This window comes from Nicotiana sylvestris, chromosome 7 (assembly GCF_000393655.2).
Source record: "Nicotiana sylvestris chromosome 7, ASM39365v2, whole genome shotgun sequence".
Lineage (NCBI taxonomy): Eukaryota > Viridiplantae > Streptophyta > Magnoliopsida > Solanales > Solanaceae > Nicotiana > Nicotiana sylvestris.
Genome location: NC_091063.1, coordinates 22,508,692 through 22,533,780, shown reverse-complemented (window position 1 = coordinate 22,533,780; position 25,089 = coordinate 22,508,692). Strand labels below are relative to the sequence as shown.

The following is a 25,089-nucleotide window of genomic DNA, read 5'->3' as shown; positions in this document are numbered from 1 at the left end:
ATTATTATTTTGGAGGCGGTCTATAGTTAAATAGAATCCATATTGAACAACCATACATGGGAATTGGTTGATCTTTCTCCTAGAAATAAACCGTTAGGTTCTAAATAGATTTTTAAGAGGAAAATGAAAGATGATGGAATTATTGATAAATATAAGGCAAGAGTTGTGGTCAAAGAGTATAAACAACGAGAAAGTCTTGACAATTTTGATACATACTCTCCAGTTACAAGAATTACGTCCATAGAAATATTAGTAGCATTAGCTGCGGTTTATGCTCTTAAAATTCATCAAATGGACGTTAAGACGACCTTCTTAAATGGAGATTTGAAGGAAGAAATCAACATGGAACAACCGAAGGGTTTGTGGTTCCAGGTAAAGAAAAGAAGGTGTGTAGACTTGTTAAGTTCCTTTATGGACTAAAACAAACAGCCAAATAATGGCATGCGAAATTTGACCAAACAATGTTGTCAAATGATTTTAAGATAAATAAATGTGATAAATGTGTGTACATTAAAAATGTTCTGAATCATATAGTCATTGTTTGCTTATATGTGGATGATATGTTGATAATGAGTAATGACATTGCCAACATAAATGCGGCTAAGCGTATGCTAACTAGCACATTTGATATGAAAGACTTGGGAGTTGCCGATTTAATTCTGGGTATTAAGATCCATAAGACTCCTCAAGGTCTGGTATTGTCACAATCTCATTACATTAAAACAGTATTTGAAAAATTCAAGCACTTAGATTTTAAAGTTGCAAAGACTCCAATTGACATGAATCTTGCACTAGCAAAGAACAAAGGCCAAAGCATATCACAATTGGATTATGCTAGTGTGTTGGGATGTTTAATGTATATCATGGATTGTACACGACCAGATATAGCTTGTGCTATAAGTAAATTAAGTCGATACACGAGTATCCAGGCTAATCTCATTGGATGTCAATGAAACGAATTTTAGGATATTTAGAACATACCAGGACTTTGCTTTGCACTATAGTAAAAAATAATTCAATAACTTTAGGCAAGTTAAGTACTAACATTTAAGGTACAAAATATCATTTAGTAACTTTTGTGATACCTAGACAAAGTTTAATAACCTTTTTATTATAGAAAATAATTTAATAAAATTAAATAAAAATTGAGTTACCATCCAAAAATTACATCTACTAAGAGTCATAGGAAACTTCAAATCTTCTGAAAACTGGACGGCTGTGATCGCAAATAAGCGTTTAGTAGTAGTAAGCAGAAAGAAACAAAGAAAAAGAAGGAAATTCGCGTTAAGCAAAGCAATTGGTCAAGTCCTTTTTTCTTTTTGGTCTTTCCCTCCACTGTTTTGTCTCGCCACTTTCTCACTGGTGACTTGGTACTGAGTGATAGCAGTGGAGAAGCAAAAATTTCCAGAAATTTCCAAAAAGCATATGCTGAATCGGAAACCCTAACAGAGAAAAGCCATTCCGGTTTCATTCACCTAAGGTGAAATTTATCTAACTTTCTGTTCTCCGTTTTCATTTACTTCTTCTACATTCTCGAGTTTTCTAATTATAATTTTTTTTTTCATAATGTGCATCGTGTATTAATTTTGTTTTAATGAATATTTTGATAACTAGTAGTTTTTGTATTAATTGCTCAATTTTGCCTATTTTAGTCTGCATGCAATTAAGTTTTTTGATTTTCAGTTTCAGAAAAGATTCACTCTGATACAGTGTTAAATGCATATTTACTCGTCCACTTCTTTTTGGGCATTTTTCTTAGTGATTTATTCTTTCAATGTTCAAAGTTTCTAATATATGAATTTAAAAAATTAAATACTTTTTTTGCGTGTAATTTGATGTTTCTACTTATTGTCTTCATCACGTTTGAACTATTTGACCATAAATTACTTTGCATACAGTGTACTGCTTTTCATGAAGATTAAATATTAACTTGATTTGAGTAGAGTGGATGAGATACATGGTTTCATATGCAGAGTTGGGGCTAGGATTTGAAGTTTAAGGGTTAGGGATTCTAGTCTTTTAAGTTATCGGGTTCTAAATTAATAATTTATACATATGAATTTATTAAGACAATTACAGAGTTTCGACTAAAGCTTCTGGGTTCGGCCGAACCCGTAAGCTATAGTCTAGCTCCACCCATGTTCTTATGATAGCCTACCACAAGAAGTTTGGAATTGAGGTGTAGTTGGTTGATTGATATATATTCTAACTACATTATCCTTGTCAGACAAGAAACTATAACAAGCTTAAACTTTGTAGTTGTGCGCATATGATGTATCCATAGAGGGGTATAAATTGAGGAGACGGTTTAGAAAGAACTCTGATTTCAGTAGCCTTCTTCTTTTGGCGTTTATCCAGCTAATAAAAATTTCTCCTAGGTGACTGTTCCACTTGAAATATGGAAGGAAGTGAGGGAAGAGAGAGTTTTTGCCCACCTGTGGCAGTAGCACCACCAGTTATAGCGTTGGACGCGGAGCCAGAGAGAGTTGATCAGCCCAAGCGTACTGTAATGTCGAGGCCTGGGAATGGAACATCTGGACGAGGGATTACTTTGCTCGCAAACCACTTAAAAGTTTCTGTCAAATGTCCTGATGAAATATTTTACCAATACAGTGTATGATTGCTAATTATTGAGTCCTTCTTCAGTCATTTTGAAGCTCCCCGTGCACTTAACCAAATTTCTGTGTTGCACTATTACAGGTCTCTATAACTTGTGATGAAAAGAGGGATGTTAACATCAAGCGGATTGGAAGAAAAATCATAGATAAAATTCATGAAACATACTCATCTGAATTTGCGGGAAAGAAATTTGTTTACGATGGAGAGAAGAGTTTGTACACAGTGGGACCTCTGCCACGCAACAAAGTGGAATTCACGGTGGTTGTTGAAGAGTCTAGTGCAAAGCAGTAATATCCTTGAAAAAATCTTTGACTCTATAGTCGCAGTTACTTTAAGGCTTCTATAATGTACCTTAAGCTTATGTTATACTTTGTTTGTAGTGCTAGTGAGAGCCCCTCAGATAATGGAAGCAACAATCACTCTAGTAAAAGATCTAAGCGTTCTCTTCATTCAAAAGCTTTCCGGGTGGAGATCAACTTTGCAGCTAAAATACCATTAAAGTCCATTTCTCTTGCCCTTCAAGGAGCTGATGCGGAAAATGTTCAAGATGCATTGAGGGTTCTGGACATTATATTGCGACAACAAGCTGCTAATAGGTAATTCCCTGTTATTCTAATGACCGTCAATCTTTTCCCGAGCCAAAACTTATCCAGATATTCATGTTGGTCACAGAGGATGCCTCTTGGTTAGACAGTCATTTTTTCATGACGACTCAAGGAACTTCACAGATGTTGGAGGGGGTGTAATGGGTTGTAAGGGGCTCCATTCCAGCTTTCGTCCAACCCTTGATGGATTGACCTTGAACATGGGTAGTACTTAGAAACTCTCCAGTCTAGCTGTCTTCTATAATTTTTATAAATCTTAATTCTGCTTACTTCCTGGTTGTAGATGTGTCTACAACTATGATCCTATCACCTGGACCTGTAATCGACTTTTTACTCGCTAACCAGAATGTAAAGGAGCCTCGTTATATTGATTGGGCAAGAGTGAGTAATATCTAACTACACGCTAAAACTCTTCTTTCTTTCAGCTCTCCACGCTTCGCTAACTTCCAGTTTTATACAGGCAAAAAGAATGTTGAAGAATCTGAGAGTTAAAGCTAAGCACAGCAACAAGGAATTCAAAATCATCGGTCTGAGTGAGAGACCTTGCAATCAACAGTTGTGAGTGTCTATTTGTCTTGTGCATATTTATTACTAACTACTCAGAGATATGTAACATCTACTTTTGTTGCCTTTTTAATAGATTTTCTATGAAAGTAAAAAATGGTGATGGCCTAGATAATGGAGGAGAGACCATAGAGATAACTGTTTATGAGTACTTCACTAAACACCGTAACATAGAACTTTCAAACTCTGCTTATATGCCATGCCTGGATGTCGGAAAACCGAAACGACCAAACTATCTGCCACTGGAGGTGTGCAGAGTTATTATTCTTTCTTTTTACATTACTGGACCCTAATTAACTAAACCAGCTTCTAAAAGCCAAATTTTTTTCTTTCCTTAATATTCAGCTGTGTTATTTGGTCTCCCTTCAAAGATACACAAAAGTGTTATCATCAGTGCAGCGGGCATCTTTAGTTGAAAAATCAAGGCAGAAGCCTCGAGAACGAATTAAAGTTATAACAGATGTAAGTTGGTGCAGGTTTGATTGTCCTGGTACTTTTAATTTTTGCTTCTGTACCTTACTGGAAATTTGGCAGGCTGTCAGGGACTACAGCTATGATGATGATCCCCTTCTTGCCACTTGTGGAGTCTCGATAGAAAAGCAGCTCATTCAAATTAACGGCAGGGTCCTTGAGGCTCCAAAGGTAGTATCTATACATCTTGAACGGTGTTCATTAAAATTTAATTATTTTTTTCTGACTTTACTTATATTATCTTACAATCTCTAGTTGAAGGCTGGTAATGGCGAAGAGGTCGTTCCCCGCAACGGCCGATGGAATTTTAATAACAAGGTACAATTTAACCGCATAATATCACCTTGCAGTCTGGCGCGATAAACAGCAAATATAAGGAGAGGTGGAAATAATCATCTGTGGTTGTCCTCTATTATTTTGTTACTACATGGGGATCAACCTTTTGAGAACTTGACTATGAAGGAGAGGAGGGATGGCGGATATGAATTTATCCTCATTATTCTCGATATCTGAGGATAATCTTTGTGAAAATGAAAAAAAGTTTCTATTGTTAGACTTAACCAACTGTAGTGAAAATGTTATAAAAGTTTTCTGCAGTTTTTCGTTTGAACCATACCTTCCATCTCTCTCTACCTTTTTTTTTTCCTTTCTCGTAGCATCTTTTGACCCCTGCACGAATTGAACGCTGGGCAGTGGTCAACTTCTCTGCCCGTTGTGATACAAGTCACCTTTCGAGGGAGCTTATTAGTTGTGGAAGGACCAAAGGCATTGTATGTAGCGCTACATCTACATCTTTCATTGTTTAATTTTGTTGCGATGAATTCTGAGTTCAAATTCTTCTTTATCAGCATTTTGAACGCCCACATACACTCATTGAGGAAGATCCCCAGAATAGGCGAGCTGGGCCTGTAATTCGAGTAGAAAAGATGTTCGAAGAGATAATAGCTAGACTTCCTGGCCCTCCTGACTTTCTTCTCTGTGTCTTGCCAGAGCGAAAAAACTCAGAGATATATGGTAATATACTAATTACAATGTTAGACCCGCTCGCTTTGGTTTCAATATCCTATACTAACTTATACATTTCATAATGTCAAGGACCTTGGAAGAAAAAAAGCTTGACTGACTTGGGAATTGTTACTCAATGTATCTCTCCGTTAAAGATCAATGATCAATATCTAACGAATGTGCTTCTCAAAATTAATGCAAAGGTAGTCTTTTGAATTTGTGATCAACAGTTTGGATTTTTTTCTATTTTCAGTTTTTCTGAACTAGGATAGTCTTTTTTGCTTGTGTTTAATAGCTTGGAGGGACCAATTCATTGTTGGCTATGGAACATGCATCTCATCTGCCGCATATTCAGGAAACTCCAACAATGATTCTGGGCATGGATGTCTCTCATGGATCTCCTGGTCAATCAGATATTCCATCAATTGCTGCGGTTGATCTTCTTCCCAAAATATTTTCTCCTTTCTTTTGTCAATAGCGTTGCAACTGATTTGTTCTGCCTTATTATCACTGTTCTTCCAGGTTGTGGGATCCTTATATTGGCCATTAATATCCAAGTACAGGGCAGTTGTCCGTAGTCAATCTCCAAAGTTAGAAATTATAGAATCCTTATACAAGCCTTTACCAAATGGAGACGATGAAGGAATCATGGGGTGCATCTTTATTGCCTATAATATGTCAAGTTTCTATGACAACCTATGTATAGAAGCATTTAAATTATACAAATTTACTTGTGCTGCAGAGAACTTCTTCTGGACTTCTATAGGACATGTAACGGCCATAAACCAGCTCAAATTATTGTCTTCAGGTATTCCAATATTTATGTCTGAAGTCTGCTGCAGATGCTGTCCCACATATGAGCAATGACAGCTGCTAAAGTTAAATAAAAATTTGTTGGTTCAGCCTCACATTTAGCTTTATACTAGTAAATTTGCATGAATATATTTATATTGAAATTAGTAAGTTAGTAAGCTAATAATGAAATTAGATGCCATCCCTCAAAAAGCTTATAAAGTACTTTTTTCGTCTATGTGCAACTAAAGAAACACATAAGTCACTTGTTAAATTGTTTCATTACACCTTCCTCTCTTCTTCTTTTATCTCCCGCCACTTTCAAAATTTCTTAGCCTGTTAAGGATTAGCTTTTGTTATATACTTATACTTCCTAATACTTGAGTATTGAAATTTGTGAGATATATAACATTTGAAATTAAAAGAAGTTAAAGATAGACTTAAATAAGCAAAGGAATCAAAACTAATTGATTTTCTATAAATCCTAAAAGTTTCAAAAATGGAATATTGTCAAACAATTGATGATGAACTTCACCAATTCTTAAAAAAAAAAATTTAAAAATTAAAGATATCAATTAATAAAATAAACTTTGAAGAAAAGAAGCAACCAAAACTGTTATTATATGATTTTGTAACTATATGCGGTTGACATTTGTGGATCTTGCTAGCCCCAACTTCTGTGAACCTCCACCTTTGTTCCCATCTCAAGGGTAACACAATGCGCCAGTAAGCATATATCTACTACTCTGCATTTCTTGATGAGATGGGCTGAAGTCTGTTGCTAACAAATATTTTCCAAGACTTGAGGAAACAGAAAGAATACTATATTACTAAACAACGCAACATAATTAACATTGTCAATTTACAAATTGTTAGTTTTTATCTCAGCCATTAAGAAAATAGTGAATGTAAACTAAAGTGGATCCTCACTTAGCAAATGTTGATCTATACCTATTCTTGAACTAAGCTGCATACTTTAAAAACACCATTAGACTAAGCAAAGGGCTTCCTGATGGTTGCTGCCAACTTAATTTGTATTCATATTAAACAATGGTTAATGAAAGTGGTGAAAGCTTCTATTTGTTGAAGAAACGGTGAAGTTGGAGCAACAACATAGATCCGATTGTTTACATCTCTTTACCGCAACGCAACACTGATTCAACAAACCTCCGTGGACCGAAGATATAAAACAAACAAACAGTGACTTGAAAGTTGATATTCCGCCTCATTCTCTGAATAGGGTTACTAAAATAGATGCAGAGGTGATAATTGGCGAAGAGGAGAGAACCGGATTTGTATGTAAACAATAGGAGAAGCAATGTCTACAAAGAAAAACGACAAAAACTATTAAAGATAAGTTTTTATTGTTAACTCATTCATTCCCAAGTTAATAAACCATAACTACTATGCAACTTTAAATTTATTTTTGTTTATCAATTTCTCGTTAAGGAATGTTCTTTCAATCAAGTCTAAGCTCCATATCACTATACTATAATCAACTTTTATAGATAGTGTTGTCAAACATTGTTACCATTTTAAATATCAGTAAAACAACATTCTTGTACTTCATAATGAAACTAAAAAGTAACAGGAAGTTGAAGCACTATCCAATACCAATATCTAACACGGCATAGAAAATCTTATATAGCCTAAACTCCACATCACTATATTATGATCAACTTCTGTGGATATTGTTGTCGAACTTTGTCACAATTAATTAAAAATATCAGCAAAACAACGCTCTTTGCTGATATCAGCAAAAGTTAATGGTCCGAAGTGAAAGTGAAACTGTAAATGTAAATTGCAGAAGTGAACGATCACAACATATTAGTTTCCATTATTTCCTGTTTAATAGTGTTAAGTTGAAAGAGTCTAAAATTTAACATTACAAATATATTCAAGAAGGCATAGTTGGTAAATATGTATTTCAAAAGGATTTCAAACCGGCATTTGTTGAGTAAATAGCAGCATTTCATAATTCTATGGGGAAGGTCAACCTATAGGGTCTTTTTTCGAACACTTCATGGGCGTCAAAATAAGCATGTGTTTGCTCTGTTGTATTTCATCCCTTTACGTTTGTATGGTTGTGAAGATTTCGTGAGAGGATTTTTGGTTTCAAAAATTCTTCTGTATAAGTCAATGACATATTAACCAATAATAAGACAATGTTAGTCTGCACATCAAGATTACAAATCACAATAACTTTCACAAAATTAGTATATTCAATCTTCATTGTTTTGATATGTATGGTCATTCAATCTTCGTTAACAAATTGAAAAAACCGAAAAAATGAATGAACTTTGAGACTCACAGCCAAAGCGGCAAACTAAAGAGAAAAGAAAAAGAAATAGGAAAATAGAAGAAGATACCTGACAGTAGGTCTGAATACGAACGGTGGCAGCAAGCCGGAGAATGTAATAGAGAAAGAGAGAGGAAAGACAAAAGTTAGAAGAGTAAAGAATCGGTGTAGAAAGAAACAGTATTGTTTTTGAAGCAGCGTTTTTGTTTTGCGTGCTTTTTTGGTCTTTGATAGTGAAAAATCAGAGGAAACCCCTAAAATTCCTAGAAAAAAATAAATGCAATTGCTGCTTAAAGAGAAGTGCCACGTATCCGTGTGTATGGCCCTCAATTATATATATATATATATATATATAGATAGATAGATAGATTTGGAAAGGAATTAGATATAAGCCTTGGTCAAAAAAATAGATCTTACTGTTTCAAATTCACATAACAAATAATAAAAAGAAAAGAAGCTGAATCCACATATATGTAGTTTTTCTGGAAAGCTGTTTCCGTTGGCCAAAAGAGAAGTGGGATATAAACATTGGTGGATTAGTCAAGGTGCGGGCAAGCTGGCATGGGTACACCATATTTAAAACACAAAGTTAATAGGAATGAGTATCATAAAGCACACTATACAATGTTAAAGTTGGAGCCTATCTTTCTGAGACAAACAAATCCAAAATCTTACAGTTTCTCCAATGAGAAGATGCGAGTTGCAGATCTGTGTTCTTAGATGTCATCTTCATATCCTATCAATCTTGAGAACCTTTTGATAGAACAAAATATCTTTACCTGGATAGATTGAAATGGTACATTATGTCCTTATGATATGCAATTTATTTTTGGCGAAATGGGGAACTTCACAACTATATAAGGGTATCAGGCGAGAAGGTGAATTTTAACCATTGTACTCTGTACTTCTGGCAGAGTATTGCAATATATGTGGCTGTGACTTTTATAGCAGTCCTATAATTTTGAAATGGTATAGCAGTCCTATTTCAAGTTTTTGTTTGCAATCACATGATGATTGTTCATTAATATTATATTGCTAGCCATTTGCGATCAACTTAAAATTTCCTTTGTTAGGGATGGCGTCAGTGAATCACAGTTCAGTCAAGTTCTGAACCTTGAGCTAGATCAAATGATCAAGGTAATGTCCATCTATCTGAAAAATGTCTTTTGCCATTCCAATGCACTCACTTAACACTGCATCATAAAATAGTTTTTTTTGTTTTGCTTGTGGAGATGTTTAATTTCTTACTTTAATTTTTTCATGACAAAAACATTTAAAGGAATGGAATATCCACAGGTTACGCACTGAACTTTTGCAGCTAATGCTCTGGAATAGAGTAATAATACTTTAAATTTAGGCATCTCTTAGGATCTGAGTTCTATATGCTGTCCATCAGTTATTAGTTCCTGGTATGTTTAATACGTCTGGCATTTTCCAAAAGCAGGCATACAAGCATCTTGGTGAGGGAGACATCCCCAAGTTCACCTTGATTGTGGCACAAAAAAATCACCATACGAAACTGTTTCAAGCTAGTGCACCTGAAAATGTTCCACCAGGTCTTTAACTTTCCAGCAATTCGTTTGTTCTGCTTCAAGTGATCTGTTCTAAAGTAGTCTCTAAGACACACCGTCTCTCTCCCTCAGGTACTGTTGTAGACACAAACATTGTGCATCCAAGAAATAATGACTTTTTCATGTGTGCACATGCGGGAATGATAGTAAGTTACTCAGATCCTTTTACCCGTTGGGGTTTTCCTAGATGTTGTCCTATTTATCATGGCATATAGGACCTGTTCCAGCAGTTTCTTAGCTATTTCTTGTGTCATTATGTATAACCTGCGCTTTTGAATTTCTTCCTTCATCTCCTTCAGCGCTTCAACAATATGAAAACAAATTGAACTGAGCTAGTCTGTCTATGAATTTTACAACAGGGAACAACTAGACCTGCACATTATCATGTATTGCTCGATGAGATTGGTTTCTCACCTGATGTCCTGCAAAATCTCATACATTCACTATCATATGTGTAAGCTATCTGATATGCAATCTATAAGTTATGAATGAATTTGCAAGTTCAATGTGATAGTGCTTTGCTGTCTTTCAGGTATCAAAGGAGCACGACTGCGACCTCTATTGGTAATTCTGTTTATCCTTGCATTACTTTCTTTTTTGTTCCTAGGGAGAGATTGAAATGTTAAGAGACATAGATAGGCATGTGATAGTGAAACTGTTATCAGTCATCTTAAATTACAGAATTAGCAAAAGTTAGCATATTATCTAATTTCATTGTTGCTGCAGTGGCTCCTGTCCGTTATGCACATCTAGCAGCACAACAATTTGCACAGTTTGTGAAGTTCGAAGATCTCTCCGAAACTTCTTCAGGACACGGCAGCGTCAAATCAATTGGGAGCACCTCGGTTACTGAACTGCCCAGGTTGCACATGAATGTCAGTGACTCAATGTTTTTCTGTTGAAGTTGAAGTTTTCAACTGCACATGCTGTAAATTCTTGGGTAGTATAATACTCTATACTCTATGGCTCCAAGTTTTGTGGAGGCTTTAGTCAAGCACTTTTAGGTCGTCTAACAAGGGGCAAAACATCTTATTTCTGACAGTTTTCTGGAAGTAACTAGGCTAAAAATATCACTGTTTAAAGGGCATAGAATTTTGGTACAGCTACTTGTAGCTATTTAGAATTTAGGACTGACTTTTGTATAGTCAATTTTTGGCCTAAATTTGGTGCGCCTGATTTGTTAAACACCAGGAAGCTTTGGTCTATATAGTATTGAAATGAAATTCGTCCGTCATGCAATTGCCTTCATGAATATTCACAAATTTAAAGTTATTTTTATTTGCTAATAAGATTGCCGACTTGGAGAATGAGTCAGAAAGTGTTAACTTTGATCATGTCTAACCCAAATTTCTCAAAAGGAAAAGGTCCAAATTTGTATCTGAATCGAAATTAAATTTTCTCACCGTTAAACCTTTGGTTCATTCATATCTTTGCATTCGCAATGTATCAAAATTCCCCGAGGAAAAAAAATATATTAATTCTTCAACTTTTGAATTAGGTATAATTTGATTATTGATAAATTCTTGCGGCCATCATTTATGTCAAGTAGTATACACGCATATTTTCATCCGGCGTAACATACCCTTTTAAAAGCCCGGTGCATCATGCATCCTATGTTTACGCTAGGTCCAAAGAAGGGCCACACCTCAAGGATAGGGGTGATGTAGGTAACCTACCATGATGCAAGCATTAGTGGTTGATTCCACGACTCGAATCCGTGACCTATACGTTAAACAGAAACAACTTTACCGTTGCTCTCTTAGAAAAACACTCTTACCGAATCCTAACACTGTTGGGAATCAAATTTGCTCAGTTCTCAAAACTTGCATGAAATGACAGAAATTCAGAATGCCCAACAAAACGTGCCCGTGCTCAATCGCACTAATAATGCTATGATTAACAAAGTCAGTATGGGGCTCTAGTGTGTAAAATTTCTGATATTCAGACATCAATATGCTCCCATCAATACACCATCAAGACTTCACATATACTTTTATCGATACAACAATTGTTTGGAGAGCTAGTGATGAGACCGCGCATATTGCAGCTGCTCCAAGTCCTTACAGAAACTCCTTCACTTGCAATCAGTTCAAACTTAACACAACCATGATTATCTGATTTCCAAAGAGTTGCTCGAATAAAACATGTAGAGCCAGTTTAGGCAAAACAACAATATACTAAATTTGAAAAATTCATCTGTACAAAAGCTATCCCATAGAACCTCGGATGGCATTATACCCAAGTAGAGAATTTGACCATTCAATGTGCACGAACTATTGAAGGTTTACTGTAGTGGGGGCATGAATTGATGCCAAAACAAAGCCAACCCAGTATTCCAGAAAATGAATAGTTATTACGAATCAAAGGCAGTACATACGACTTTACACAGCATGTGTTCTGGTCACCAGGGGGCATTTCTCCAGATAGTAACTTGAAAGACTTAGTTGTGTATATACATGGGTCGGGAGTGACAAGGAATACAAACCGACTTAACTCTCAGCCTTTTCTACCACTGTTAAGTATTCTATGCAGATGGAAACCTTCACCTTGATCCCCATTCAAAGACCTCTTCTCCAAGAAGCAAGCATTTAGCTGCCTGAGTAGCCTCTCAAGACATGAATGTAAGCAATCTTTTGAATCTTTCACGCTTGGGTTCGTTGATAAAATCATTGCATTGACAGCATCAGCCACAACTTCTCGCTGTGAATCTCCTAGAAGATACCCAACAGAGGATTTTTGTGGTTGTTCATATGCAAGCAGAGCAGCACAATCCTATAATGGATAGGGAAAGAGAAACAGTATTAATAAATATATTTGTTGAGGATAAGATTATAGATGCTAAAACACATAATAAGGATTGCTTAAACATTCTCTGCATTGTAAAATTAACGTATCTTATGGTAAGAGTAACTATTGAGTTCTCTAATCCAGATAAGTAGACGGTGCTGGCCAGCACAAAGCAAGGAGAAAACCCAAAGATGCTATGACAGAAATGTCACTGCTGTACATGTTTTGAAATTTAGATGTGTAAATGTGTCATCTCCTGGTGTTATATACAAATTATATGGGAGGAGAAAATAGTAGAATTCATTAGCTCAGTACTGTAATGACCTGTTTTATTGTAAATAGGAAAAACTGTATAAGGACTTTTTTTGCAATGTCCAACACTATGTTAGTGATAGGCTGCTCATACTAGTACGATGCTAATCAGTAAACACAGCCACAAAAGGGTTAATAGAATTTCCTTCAGTACCTTGACCAAGTCATCATAGTCTCCCAACTTGTAGAATTTTTCAAATTCAGTCCTTCCATATAACACAGCTTCTTCAAGCTTTCCAGCCTACAGATAGAACATAGCACTTCAAATTGTTTGCTAATTTATATGACTACACGGCACCATAAAACACTAATGAAATACATATTCTGAAGACAAGCATATATGTATCTCCAAAGAAATGAATATTTTGGCGCTTCCGTTGACATTGGTTAGATGCATCCTTGAATTATCGTATTCCTACACTCATTCTGGTATTGTATAAGAATGTAATTTGTTGGCTTGCCTTCAGAAGAGACGCACTACTCCGGTAGGCCTTACCAATTAGATCACTAACAGAACATCTAATTCTCCTTCAACACAAATAGGGTTTAAATCGGACGGCCCAAACTGTATTATCTAGATATTATCCATTTGCCAAATAACCAGTCAAAATAATACATTCTGATAAGGTAAAGCACCAGATAGGAAGCAAACTAGCTATATCACATGAACTGCTTACAAATTGCATAGCACGTCTACCTTTTTCTTTGGATTGTTCATAATGAGTTCTTACTTGCATATAGAAATTTTCTTTTGTTGGCCCGTTGACCCCCCTTTTGCCACATACCTGAGTTTTCTTCTTTTGCATGCACCACTATTTCTACGTCTACTTAAAGCTTTTGTGACCTGCCTAGTCATTAGCATGAGCCTAAGTTCTTCTCAATGTCATTTTAAACCAATTTTTTCACCACCAAGTTGAAAAAATTAAACCATTTGCTATGGGATAATGCAATTTTTTGTCCTGCAGCATCATCTCTTCATATCATTGAATCATTTTTTACAAGTTTTATACATAGAAAGAAACATGAAGCAGCAGAAGCATGTGTACAAACAACTTACCCGTACTAGCTCAATAAAATTTTGACAGTGAAGCAAAAAGCATATAGCTGATGTGCCATCCTAAAGAGCATAGAACAGCTTATCAGGAAAGGAAAGGTGAGTAAAAAAGAAACAAATTCTTTTGTCTGTAATAAAAAAGAAACAAATTCTTTCCACATTGTCGACAAAAGAATGGCATTCGAGTTCATCAAAACTCAAGGTAAATAGCAAGCAAATTTCAACTTATTGAAAAGTAGTGTAGTTCAAAGGTGAAGTTCAAGAAATAATATGGAGATATAAACAAAAAAATGTCATCCTCCATATGTACATCTTAAATATATTCACAATGTTAGAAAAGAATAGGTTATCGTCAAGCATATATATCTATTAAACTAATGTCAAGAAATGAAAAACCTAAGTCCTAAGGTAAAAAAACAAAAAACAAAGTTAAGAGTAGAAAATAAAAGTAGAGTGTTGATAATTAAAACTGCAAAGTTTTACATGAATTGACATCAAGTAAGGAAGTTCCACAGCATCTTTGTGCAAAAAGGTAAAGGGAGGTGAATGAAGTTACAATCATATGATGTTCCACAATATCGACTAACAGAAAAATTACCTGAACTATCTGAGGATACCACTCTCTAAGTTTCGTAAAGGCATCACCAATTTCACCACTTCGAATTAGCTGTTTAAACAAAAAATACATTCCTGTAAGTATCATTTCTATGTCAGCAAAATGACAACAACGTAGACCAAGGTAGGAGGGTTAAAAGGACGTCAGAAAGCACCACATTATTTTTTTCCTTTGGACTGTGCGTGGGGAGGAGAGTTAATTACATTGTTTTGTGCAGATCTGAAAATAATTGAACCAAAAGTCCAAAACTAGTATTTAGCAAGACGAGAACAGCATTGGATGGTAGAAAGTAACTGGCTGTTCATCAACTAACCCGTCCGGCAAAACGGAAGTTTTGGATACTAGATCTGGCCAGAGACTATATTCATGTGTTAACTTTGCGTTGTCAAAGAGAAAACACTCCAACATGAGAAGAATAACCAAAAGGTAACAGTCTTAGGAACCTTCTTTTTATCTGGTAACCCCCACCCCCCACCCCCCAAACCCAAGGAATCCAACAGTGTCCTTTCCCGCTATACTCCCTAGGTAATTCAAACAGCCAACTTATGGTCTGAAGTGTAGGGTTTTCGCCACTAATCTATTCCTTCACTTGTAAATAGCCATAAAAATCTAGCGTACCAAAGCTGCCATTTACTGATAAGCTTGCATCTTTTTTTCTTTTCCTATTTTCTTCCACCTTATAAATTTTTTTTCTTACGAGGAAGCAGTTGAAAGAAGAGACCATCTAGAATATCATCCAAAAATTAAAGTAATGTTCCGTCAAGACATGAAGATTAAAGGATCTTAATACGAATCTTAAAGAGAGAAAGGAAGCTGCTTGTGCGAAGGGAATTATCCTTAATAATACCACTAAGAGACAAGTAACATGAAATTCCTTGAACAGTATCACACAAAGACAACCTTTAATAGAATTCCAAACTGAGAATTCACAACTGAAAAAACTAGCCACTGATATCACCTAATAAGATTATCTTCATCTTTCCTAATTCATTAGTTTACCACAGTACCGAAAGCTTATATAATACTTCTCTTATTCACTTCCTTCCAGACCCAGTAACTGTATTTCACCAGATGACTTTCTTCATCTTAACAAACTGTTCAGTTAGTTATTTCCATTTTCCATTTCCATCAAACATTGAAACTAGTTAAACACAACATAAGCAACAAGAAAAGGCAAATTTTGCATCCTTTTGAAGAATGCCCTTTTAAATCTTTCTTGGGACCAATGTAACAAAGGGAAAACGAGAGAAGAGTTAAACAATATCCAGCCCTTTGTGTTTGGTATGCATAACATAAAGGAGAAGATAATATACAACATAAAACGTCTTTCCAGCAGCCAACAGATCTTCTCTCACTCTCTCCAAACAAAGAGCAACTCTTACCTGTTTCGTTTTCTACCCATCCCAAATAGTAACTAATCCTACCCAATTTTTCTTTATTCTCTCTCTTTTCATTATCTCTTCCGTGGTTTTCTTTTACAAGGGTAAGGATCAGTAAAAGTGGAAATAAAAGAAGTAAAAGATGATCAATCAGCTAGTCTCAATCCAGTCACCGAAAAAAGGGAAAAGAAAGTGGTCCTGCAGGCACCGACAGCAATAAAAATCAAGTGACTACTGTCTCATGTGTATCTTTGCATCATACATTAACATCATCATGAAGGAAAAATAATGCTTCCACATTTCATACCTGACGAAGAACCTTTCTTTGATTTAATGAATACATATTCATGTCCTCTGTAAAGCCATTTTCTTGAATAAAGGAGATGGGTGGAAGAGTACTTTTACTTTCAATGTCAAACATTCTCAGCGTATCTTCATATCCATAATGTTGTAAATACGAGCGAACAATTCTGGAAGTTGAAAACCCGTCAAAAAGAAAAGAAGAAATGCATTTCTAACAGTAATGATTTGCAATGTGCACAAAGAGATTTACACTTGTAACCAAAGTGCTTTAATTACTCCTTTAATTCAACAGTCTAAAAACCTCCGCCGCTCCTTTTCTTCATGCTCGGAATTAAGATTCAGCAGAATATGGGGTGAAAATCACTCAAATCTAATTGATGAATAGCTGCACACTCCTGGGAATCCAAATCTCGAATATCTAAACTGCAAACCCATCCTGATATCTAGAAGATTCTCTCACGTAGCTCACGAAAGATATACTACTAGTCTACCACTATTTCTTTCATTATCTTTGATTTCGACTATCATGATAAAATATGATTTTGGTCTTTCATTTATCGAAGAATTCCACGTGCTGCCTGACTAAGCACAATTAAATCTTTAGTTCTATCATTTAAAATTTCCACAAATCTTTAGTTAAACCACGTGACTAGTCAAAAAGATCTCTTAAACCACGAATGTTTAACTTCTCTCTCTCAAAAATGCCAACCCTGCCCTAATACAATTTTGAATCTGAACTGATACATTGGTTTCTCTAAATCTTTACAAAGTGTATGAGATAATTAATTGCCTCACCACGCAACAAACAGCTGTTCCAGATAGATGCTCTAACAATAATGAACAGTGTCTTTTGAACATTTTTCTTGTCTTTTTTTGCTTTTTTTTTTGAAAAGGTAAGCAGTAACAGTTTCTTTTGAGCATTAACCTTTTATATAGTTTAGAGAAAATTACAAAATATTTATAGAAAAAAAAAATGGAACCTGCTATGAATGTTTGGGTATTTTAGTTGATGATGGAACCTACACGTCGCCATGTCTGAAACTCATTCAACCCCATATTCCTACCAAAACCTTATGGGAACCATCATTGGATATGTGACAGGGTAAAGATACAGTTGCCAAATACAGATGTTCCATTATAGATTCAATATGCATATATATACTCAGAAAAATATGTTTGTAGAGCAAATGAATCAACATTCTCCTTGTTCTTCCGTGTGTTTAAACCTCATTTTTCTACCAACCACTTCAGTTCTAAATTGAGACTATAAAAAAGATGCACTCCTTTATCTGGAAGAAAATAGATATAATAACTTCAATGTGCTTCATCACCGTCCTACTTCGTTACTCCATTCTAAAATGCCTTCCACTTTCTTAGATCAAAACTTCTTTCTCTTCACTGTTTATTACTTCCTGAATATTATACTAGGAAAAGAAAATGTAGGACTAGCTTTTTTCTTTTTAAGTTCTAAAATTAAGCCAAATATTAACTTTACTAATAGGACCACTTCTCTCTATTTAAAAACTATAATTTTAACTCCCAACCAAACAAAGGTGATAACAATAGAACAATGGGGGTACTTACCCATAACTGGCATTCTGAGGTATAGACAATTTTTCAATAGTTGAATGCTGCTTTGTCCTTTCCTGCGCTTCATATGCCTAACCAAAGAAGGCAAAAACCACAAGGGATTAATACTAATGTATGCTATCATGCTTTTTATCCACTTATTTTTCTATCAGATTGTCCATTTTTTAATTTCTTTTTGGTGTAAAATGGCATGGGTAAATGATGTTGAACCCCTGCAACAGATGATAAAAACTTTTGTATAGCAAGGATTTTTTTTTTTTTGGGGGGGGGGGGGTCTTCTTTTCTCTTATATTTCTCTTTCCTTTTCTTCTTTTTTGGATGCAATCTCAGCACTTTCTTAGTGCTGTTTGTTTTGTGACATCAATAGTACTTATCATTAAAAAACAAAAGTTGCTGCAGACCATAATTTACCCCAAGGCAGAAAGATGAGTGTACAAACATGCACTCGTCTTATCTAAGGCTGATAAAATAGTGGTAAAATCAGCATCTACTGTCTGTTTGAGATTATCTTGAAAACGGAAGCACATAGCATTACATGCATAATTAATAGGAGAGAAGACCAACCATAGCCCAACCAGGGAAGGTAAAACACACAGTTACATCTATTTTCTCCAGCTCATGGCACATGGTAAAGCAAAAGGAGAACTATTTAACTTAATAAACAAGAAGAACCTTTACCTTAATATCAAAAACAAATGGATCCTTCCCGAAGTTGATGGTAACCCTGTGATAGTAAAATTTACAAAGAACTGCAAGAAATCAGAAATGCTAAATTTGATGATGCATACTACTAAGTCAGAGTTTGGACAAACTAACCAAGGATCAATAAAGCTATTGCTGAGAGAATCAACTAGAACTAACTATAGAACTACAGATCTTTTTTTCTTTTTGACTAATCATATTTCATTATTACATGTATATCAAATGTAGTTTGGTAAAAGTATGCACTAAGAAACAATATCTACGACATGAATTTCCTATTTACAGCCACACACAAGAATAGCGAGATTTTCTTTTTGATAAGGTACAAAATAGCAAGAATTTTCATGCCTAGCAGAGTTCAAATAGCAAGATATAGCTCCAACACCTCAAGAACTTAGGGACACCCTTTCTTGATGATTTATGTCAAACATGATTTGGTTGTTTTGAGAATTTGATGATGTGAATTTGTGGATAGTGGGGGATGAAGGAATAAGAGATTGTTCCATCACAATGAAAAAGATATAAATAACTTGAAAGATACTTCTTATTTATTTATTTTTCCCACATCGAGAGCATGATATTTGCCACGACCCAAGCCTATGGAACATATTGTCCGCTTTGGGCCTAGGCCCGCACAGATTTGTCTTTCGGGCTATGCTACATCGAGCCCCAAAAGCGACATACCATGTGAGCTTGTGTCATGCCTTATAAAACTTTTCACTTCCTCTCTCATTCCAATATGGGATTCGCCTAAGGTGACATGTGTACCCCTTTTTCAGAAGCTTGTCATCCTAGAAGCCTGCCAGTCCTACCTACTTGACCGCTCTCATCAGCCCGCCCTCCGTCATGGACATCACATTCACCCCCCTTGGGACTCAACGTCCTCACTGAGGTTTGCCCCGTTATCTTCTCAAAGATGTGGGATTCGCCTAAACTCAGTTGGCCGCTGAGGTTTGCCCCACCCCGTACTGAGGGAGACTTAGCTCTAATGCCATATTTGTCACGACCCAAGCCCATGGCATGTATTGTCTGCTTTGGTAGCATGCTCAATAATGCTATATACTCAAGACTCTACATATTATTGAACAAGCAACACTCTTTGAAGTGTAGCAAGTTCATTAAACTCCAATTTTAATAATCAAAGGTAGCATCAAAGAAATGAAACTTAACGATATATTCACGACCTTGTTATATTTAAGAAGGAAAATAGAGAGGATAGGAATGGGGTTAAAGGACTACACTAAAAGCAACATAATTAGAGGACATGGAGAACAAATTGCATCGCGAGTCGGCACAATTTTAATAAAGAACTATTTTCATACATAAAGTGAATAGGGTTCCAGGTCATCTTATCAATAATTCAGATGACAGCAAACCAGATGCATAGCCCCAAACCAAAAATGAAAAAAAAAAAAAAAAACCAATCCGGAAGCACGACATTTGTAAAGATGAATTTGTAATCTATATGAGATAACAACAACAACAACAATAAACCCAGTTTGATCCCATAAATGGGGTCTGGGGAGGGTAGTGTGTACGCAGACCTTACCCCTACCTCATAGAGAGTAATCTTTATGAGATAAATAATAAATTAAAAACAAATACAAGGTACAGATAATAAGGCTATATCTACATACTCTTCATTTTGGCTGTGCACCGCAACTGTAGGAAATAGTGGCCCCTTTACATCCTTGAAAACTGTTCCTACAATAGTTCCATTTTTCCTGGCATTAAAAATATAAAGCACAACTTCCTGAGAATTTCGTATAGGAAAATATTTGAGTCAAAGCAGATATGCATTTGCTTTTGGAATAAAAGCGATAAGACCGCACTCATCCAGAAATTATAATGTAAACAGCAAGACTATTTCTATAGACTCAACAAAAATCATCCAGAAATCTAACATGAACATCTTTGTAGAAGAGGTAAAAAACAGATAAATTCTTACGTGAAAAATAGTTCTTGAGAAGCATAATTGATTCCACCGCCAACAGTATCACCTGTTGAGTAAGTCGGGCCAAATGCCTCTCCCTTTCCTTGTCCATGGTAAAGCAGTCCATCATCACCATGATATCCGTAACTGTTTGGATCCCAGCTGACAAACATAGAAAGATAAAAAATAGAGTGAGAATGAAAGACAATGATCGAACAACAAAATGCCACTCCTATGCAATTCTTCTCAGTCTATGTTACATAGACAAATAACCAAGGAGCCACAGATAAGACCAATAATGCTGTGTTAGGCTCCATTAGAATGTGTATAGATTCATTATACATGTCTAGTTAACTGAGTGAAAATAGTTCTAATCTTTACCACTCCATTTAATTTGGCAAAGAATTCACATAATAATGTGGAACATTCTTAATTTTTGTACAATAACTAAGAAACTTACCTTATTTCGTATGAGTCCTCTAGAAGTCTAGGTACTTTATCATCAATGTACTAAGACTGTTATCGCTTCTTTCTCGCAACTCATATGGTGTGAAAGCGAAAGAGTTAAAAGCTTGGCTATCTCACTCTTGTCAACTCTTCAACAGTAATTCTCATATCATAGCAATTCATTAAAACTCAATAATTGATCAGAATATTAGAATTATCAGCAAAGAACCAGGATTTTCTCCGACTTTATTAAAGGTAGCAAGAGTCAAAAGAAGCTGAAGTTTGGTCTATGTTCACTAGCAGTACAGTGCTTGCCTAGAGACGGAGCTGGATTTTGTGTTTAAGGGTTCTAGATTATAGAAAAGGCAGATTACTGATTTATGGATAAATTATTTACACGTATTAAGTGGATTTACTGCGTAGTAAGCACCACTGTAGCTCTGCCCCCGCTGCCTTCACTGGCATTAACCTTTCTTGGTAGCCTTTATTATGAAGCTAATTAGCCGTTGATGTACACTAATATATTTATGATCATAAAAATTCTTTTTAACTTTGGTTAAACATAAAGAGATTGCCACTAGATTGATCCTATATATTTTCAGGACAAGATTCAAGCTTTCACATTATAATTGAAATTGAAAATGAAATGTAAGAAACACCATGCAAGTAAAAAATAAAAAGATTTTATTAAAAAGTTTCCATTTCATAAAAGAGCAATTCAATACAAGAACAAGAAAATACCCAGGTTGGCGACGCAATTTAAAGCCAGGGGAAGTGAAACCAATGGAAATTTGGCCCTTAGCACCAGCATTCTTCACAGAAATCTCAAAGTAATAAACGAGGCGTTTACAAGGAGCGGGCCGATTAGCTTGAACAACTCCAACATCATGTCCATGAAGATTCACATTAGGGTAATGGACTGAAAGTTTATCAGGTCCAACAATCGAAAACCCACCGGAACTACTCAAAGTATCCAGCTCAGTAGGTAACTCTTCTTTTTCATCTTCTGATTCTTCTACTTCCATTAACTGAGTTTTTTCCGGTTCAGCGACTGATTCGGATTTAGCGGCGGCGGATTTGGATTTAAGTCGCCATTGATCCAAGAAGTAGGAACCGATTAGGTCTTGAGTTTCGGAATTGGTGTGAGAAAGAGACAGAGTTAAAGATGCATCCATGAATTTTCTGGGAAAATTCGAGAGAAAAGTGAAACCCTGAAAATGAATTAAATTGGAGAAGAAAGAAGAATTCGAGTAAACAGCAATTGGGATCGAACAAAAGGTTTTTCTTGAATTAAGAGGAAAGAGGAAAAAAGAAAGAGATTTTTATCTTTCACCGCTGCAGAACTGACAAGTGAAAATTGATGGTTCGAATGAAACTGAATCAAATCGATAATTAATACTACTGTATAATCTAAACATTTTTTTTATATACATAATTTATTTACTTTTCACTTCCTCCTTGCGCATTGTATGATGTACTATTGATTACTATACCTAGCATCGGATCCTATCATGCTATGGGTAATGATGCTCTCTTTCTTATCTAGTTCTCTATTATTATTATTATTATTATTATTATTATTATTTACCTCCCATGGTTGGATATTTATATTAGGGCCCGACCAAATTTGAATTCGCGCCGAAAAATTTTACATTGGGATAAAACGCTCTTTAACAAAGGCAATTTCATACTCAAACTCGAATTCAAGAAGCGTGATTAAGGATGAAGGAATACTTACCAATTATCACTCAACCACAACCCTGTTGGTTCTAGTTTTCTATTTTATAGTGCAAGTCTCTCACATAAGAAAGTTCTCGATAGTCAAAGGTCCGTTCATTTGGTTAATTCTCACCAAACATATATGACATGTTAGCTCTAGTGAATTAAATGTATACTTTATTTGTAAACTAATTCTGGAAAAAAACAGAATAACAAATAAACAGAAAATGTAAAAATAAAAGTTAATCCGAGCCCACTGAATTCGCAGTATTTTCTTAAGGAATTTAATCCCCTCCTAGTATCCAAGGTCATGGATTATTTCCTCCTATGATAGAACAAATAACACACTGGTGTAGCGGTACTTCAAACACCAGTGTTTCAGCGAACACAAAGTTCGGTAGCAAATTACATTTACTGTTGCTTTCTTTGAAGTTAAAACAATGCAAAAAAAGAAGGAGAAACTCAGAAATTCGTATAGAAAATCTGAGAGAATGAACTTGTATTTATAGCCAATGTTGGGCTGAAATTTGAAGAGGTGCAACTCTTCAGAATGACTGTTTATGCAAAACGGCCACAACATAAATGTCATAACATAAATGGCTATTTACTCAACAATAAAGAGGAAAAATTAAAGAGGATAGTTAATTTTCTGTTACCAAAACAGAAAACGGAAAAATGGAAGCGGTTGGATTTTAATATTAATATTCTTAGATTTAATATTAATATTTTTTTATTAAAATGGATATTTAATAATATTTCTATTAATACTTACTATTAACAATCAAATTTGGTCCAAAAAATTAATCAATCATTCATTTGACCAAATCCGAAGCCGAAGCCGAAGCCGAGCCGAGCGAGCGAGCAATGATGACGGCGCAAGGCTTGCCTTCTTCTCGACTCTTTAAGAGCTAGAAGAAGAGCAATTGCTTATATACCCATTAAAAACCTCTTCCTCTTCCAATATGGGACAATGTTCCTTCGTCAAGGAGGGAATCTCAAATGAAACTCAAATATTTCATTTTCCATCCATTTCTCATTCACCCTCTTTTAAGCATTATTAATGCTTAAAACCCAACAATCCCCCATATGAATGGGGAATGACTATATCACGGAAATATGCATGAAAAACTGTGTGATTCGCAAGCAAGGATTAATTGAATCTGGATAAGTAGGTTTCCTTTTGAACTTTCCATAGTGAACTTATGTCGGATATACTCGGTCAATCGAGATTTGACATCTTTGAACTGTCGAACTTTGGTGTATACCTAGACAACCATAAGTCACACAACCAACCCTTAACCGTCTTTGGTTCTCATTGTTGTGTTCGTTTCAGCCATGAATACCGTCTGGTTTCATAAGCGCATAGAGAACTGGCCTTGCAAAATTCTCCTTGAAGCGGCTAACACTTCACACTTACATAGGTGATTCCTAAACGTGTCATCTCGTAGATACCCTATTTAATATACCCCGTATCAAATTTAGAAATCATTAAAAAGCCTTAATATTTTATCTTTGGTACCGAACATTGTCTCATCACGAGAATGGACCAAAAGTTTAGTTAACAATGTTGGACCCTCATTAATGACTTTGTTTGATCTCCTTGAATCTAGATCTTGGGATTTCAAGTCTTCTAGGTAGAGTTACCGCCACTATGACTTGTTCTCGGCCACAGTCTCATTCCCCTTGATGATTTCTCAACTACCTCTCTAGTTAGGCATTTTGTAAGTGGATCCGACGTATTATCACTTGACTTTACATAGTCAATCACAATAATTCCTCCAGAGAGTAATTGTCTAAGGGTTTTATGTTTTCGTCGTATATAACGAGATTTACCGCTATACATAACCCTCCCAACCTTCCAATCGCCATTTGACTATCGCAATGTATGCATATTGGTGCTAACGGTTTGGGCCAAATGGAATGTCTTCCAAGAAATTTCGGATCCATTTATCTTCTTCACCGACTTTATCTAAGGCTATGAACTCATCCTCCATTGTAGAGCGGGCAATACAAGTTTGTTTGGACAACTTCCAAGATACCGCTCCTCCACCAATAGTGAATACATATTCACTTGTGGACTTGGAATCAGTTGATCCGGTGATCCAATTTGCATCACAGTATCCCTCAATGACCGCAGGATATTTACTGTAGTGCAAAGTAAAGTCCTGGGTATGTTCTAAATATCCCAAAACTCGTTTCATTGCCATCCAATGAGATTGACCTGGATTGTTCGTGTATCGACTCAATTTACTTATAGCACAAGCTATATCTGGTCGTGTACAATTCATGATATACATTAAGCATCCCAACACACGAGCATA

The 25,089-nt window shown here is 35.6% G+C and overlaps 2 protein-coding genes across 2 annotated transcripts; one reads left to right on the top strand and one right to left on the bottom strand.

Moving 5' to 3' along the window:
* The first annotated feature begins 1,247 nt into the window (after nucleotides 1-1,247).
* On the top strand, nucleotides 1,248-11,174 carry LOC104220088 (protein argonaute 16). Its single transcript, XM_009770901.2, has 23 exons — nucleotides 1,248-1,480; nucleotides 2,379-2,614; nucleotides 2,701-2,906; nucleotides 3,000-3,215; nucleotides 3,292-3,428; nucleotides 3,508-3,605; nucleotides 3,685-3,782; nucleotides 3,865-4,036; nucleotides 4,134-4,250; nucleotides 4,323-4,430; nucleotides 4,515-4,577; nucleotides 4,916-5,029; nucleotides 5,108-5,273; nucleotides 5,355-5,467; nucleotides 5,560-5,697; nucleotides 5,787-5,917; nucleotides 6,007-6,072; nucleotides 9,429-9,492; nucleotides 9,800-9,911; nucleotides 9,999-10,072; nucleotides 10,286-10,380; nucleotides 10,459-10,490; nucleotides 10,653-11,174. The coding sequence occupies exons 2-23, from the start codon at nucleotides 2,399-2,401 to the stop codon at nucleotides 10,826-10,828; spliced, it is 2,712 nt and encodes a 903-aa protein (XP_009769203.1). The 5' UTR covers nucleotides 1,248-1,480; nucleotides 2,379-2,398; the 3' UTR covers nucleotides 10,829-11,174.
* A 1,083-nt stretch (nucleotides 11,175-12,257) lies between these two features.
* LOC104220086 (ran-binding protein M homolog) lies at nucleotides 12,258-22,440 on the bottom strand. The gene is made up of 10 exons (XM_009770900.2): nucleotides 21,791-22,440; nucleotides 20,618-20,764; nucleotides 20,307-20,393; nucleotides 18,646-18,691; nucleotides 17,962-18,038; nucleotides 16,382-16,544; nucleotides 14,678-14,746; nucleotides 14,083-14,142; nucleotides 13,180-13,266; nucleotides 12,258-12,698 (listed from the first exon to the last, which is right to left on the bottom strand). The coding sequence occupies exons 1-10, from the start codon at nucleotides 22,222-22,224 to the stop codon at nucleotides 12,423-12,425; spliced, it is 1,446 nt and encodes a 481-aa protein (XP_009769202.1). The 5' UTR covers nucleotides 22,225-22,440; the 3' UTR covers nucleotides 12,258-12,422.
* Nucleotides 22,441-25,089: the final 2,649 nt, after the last annotated feature.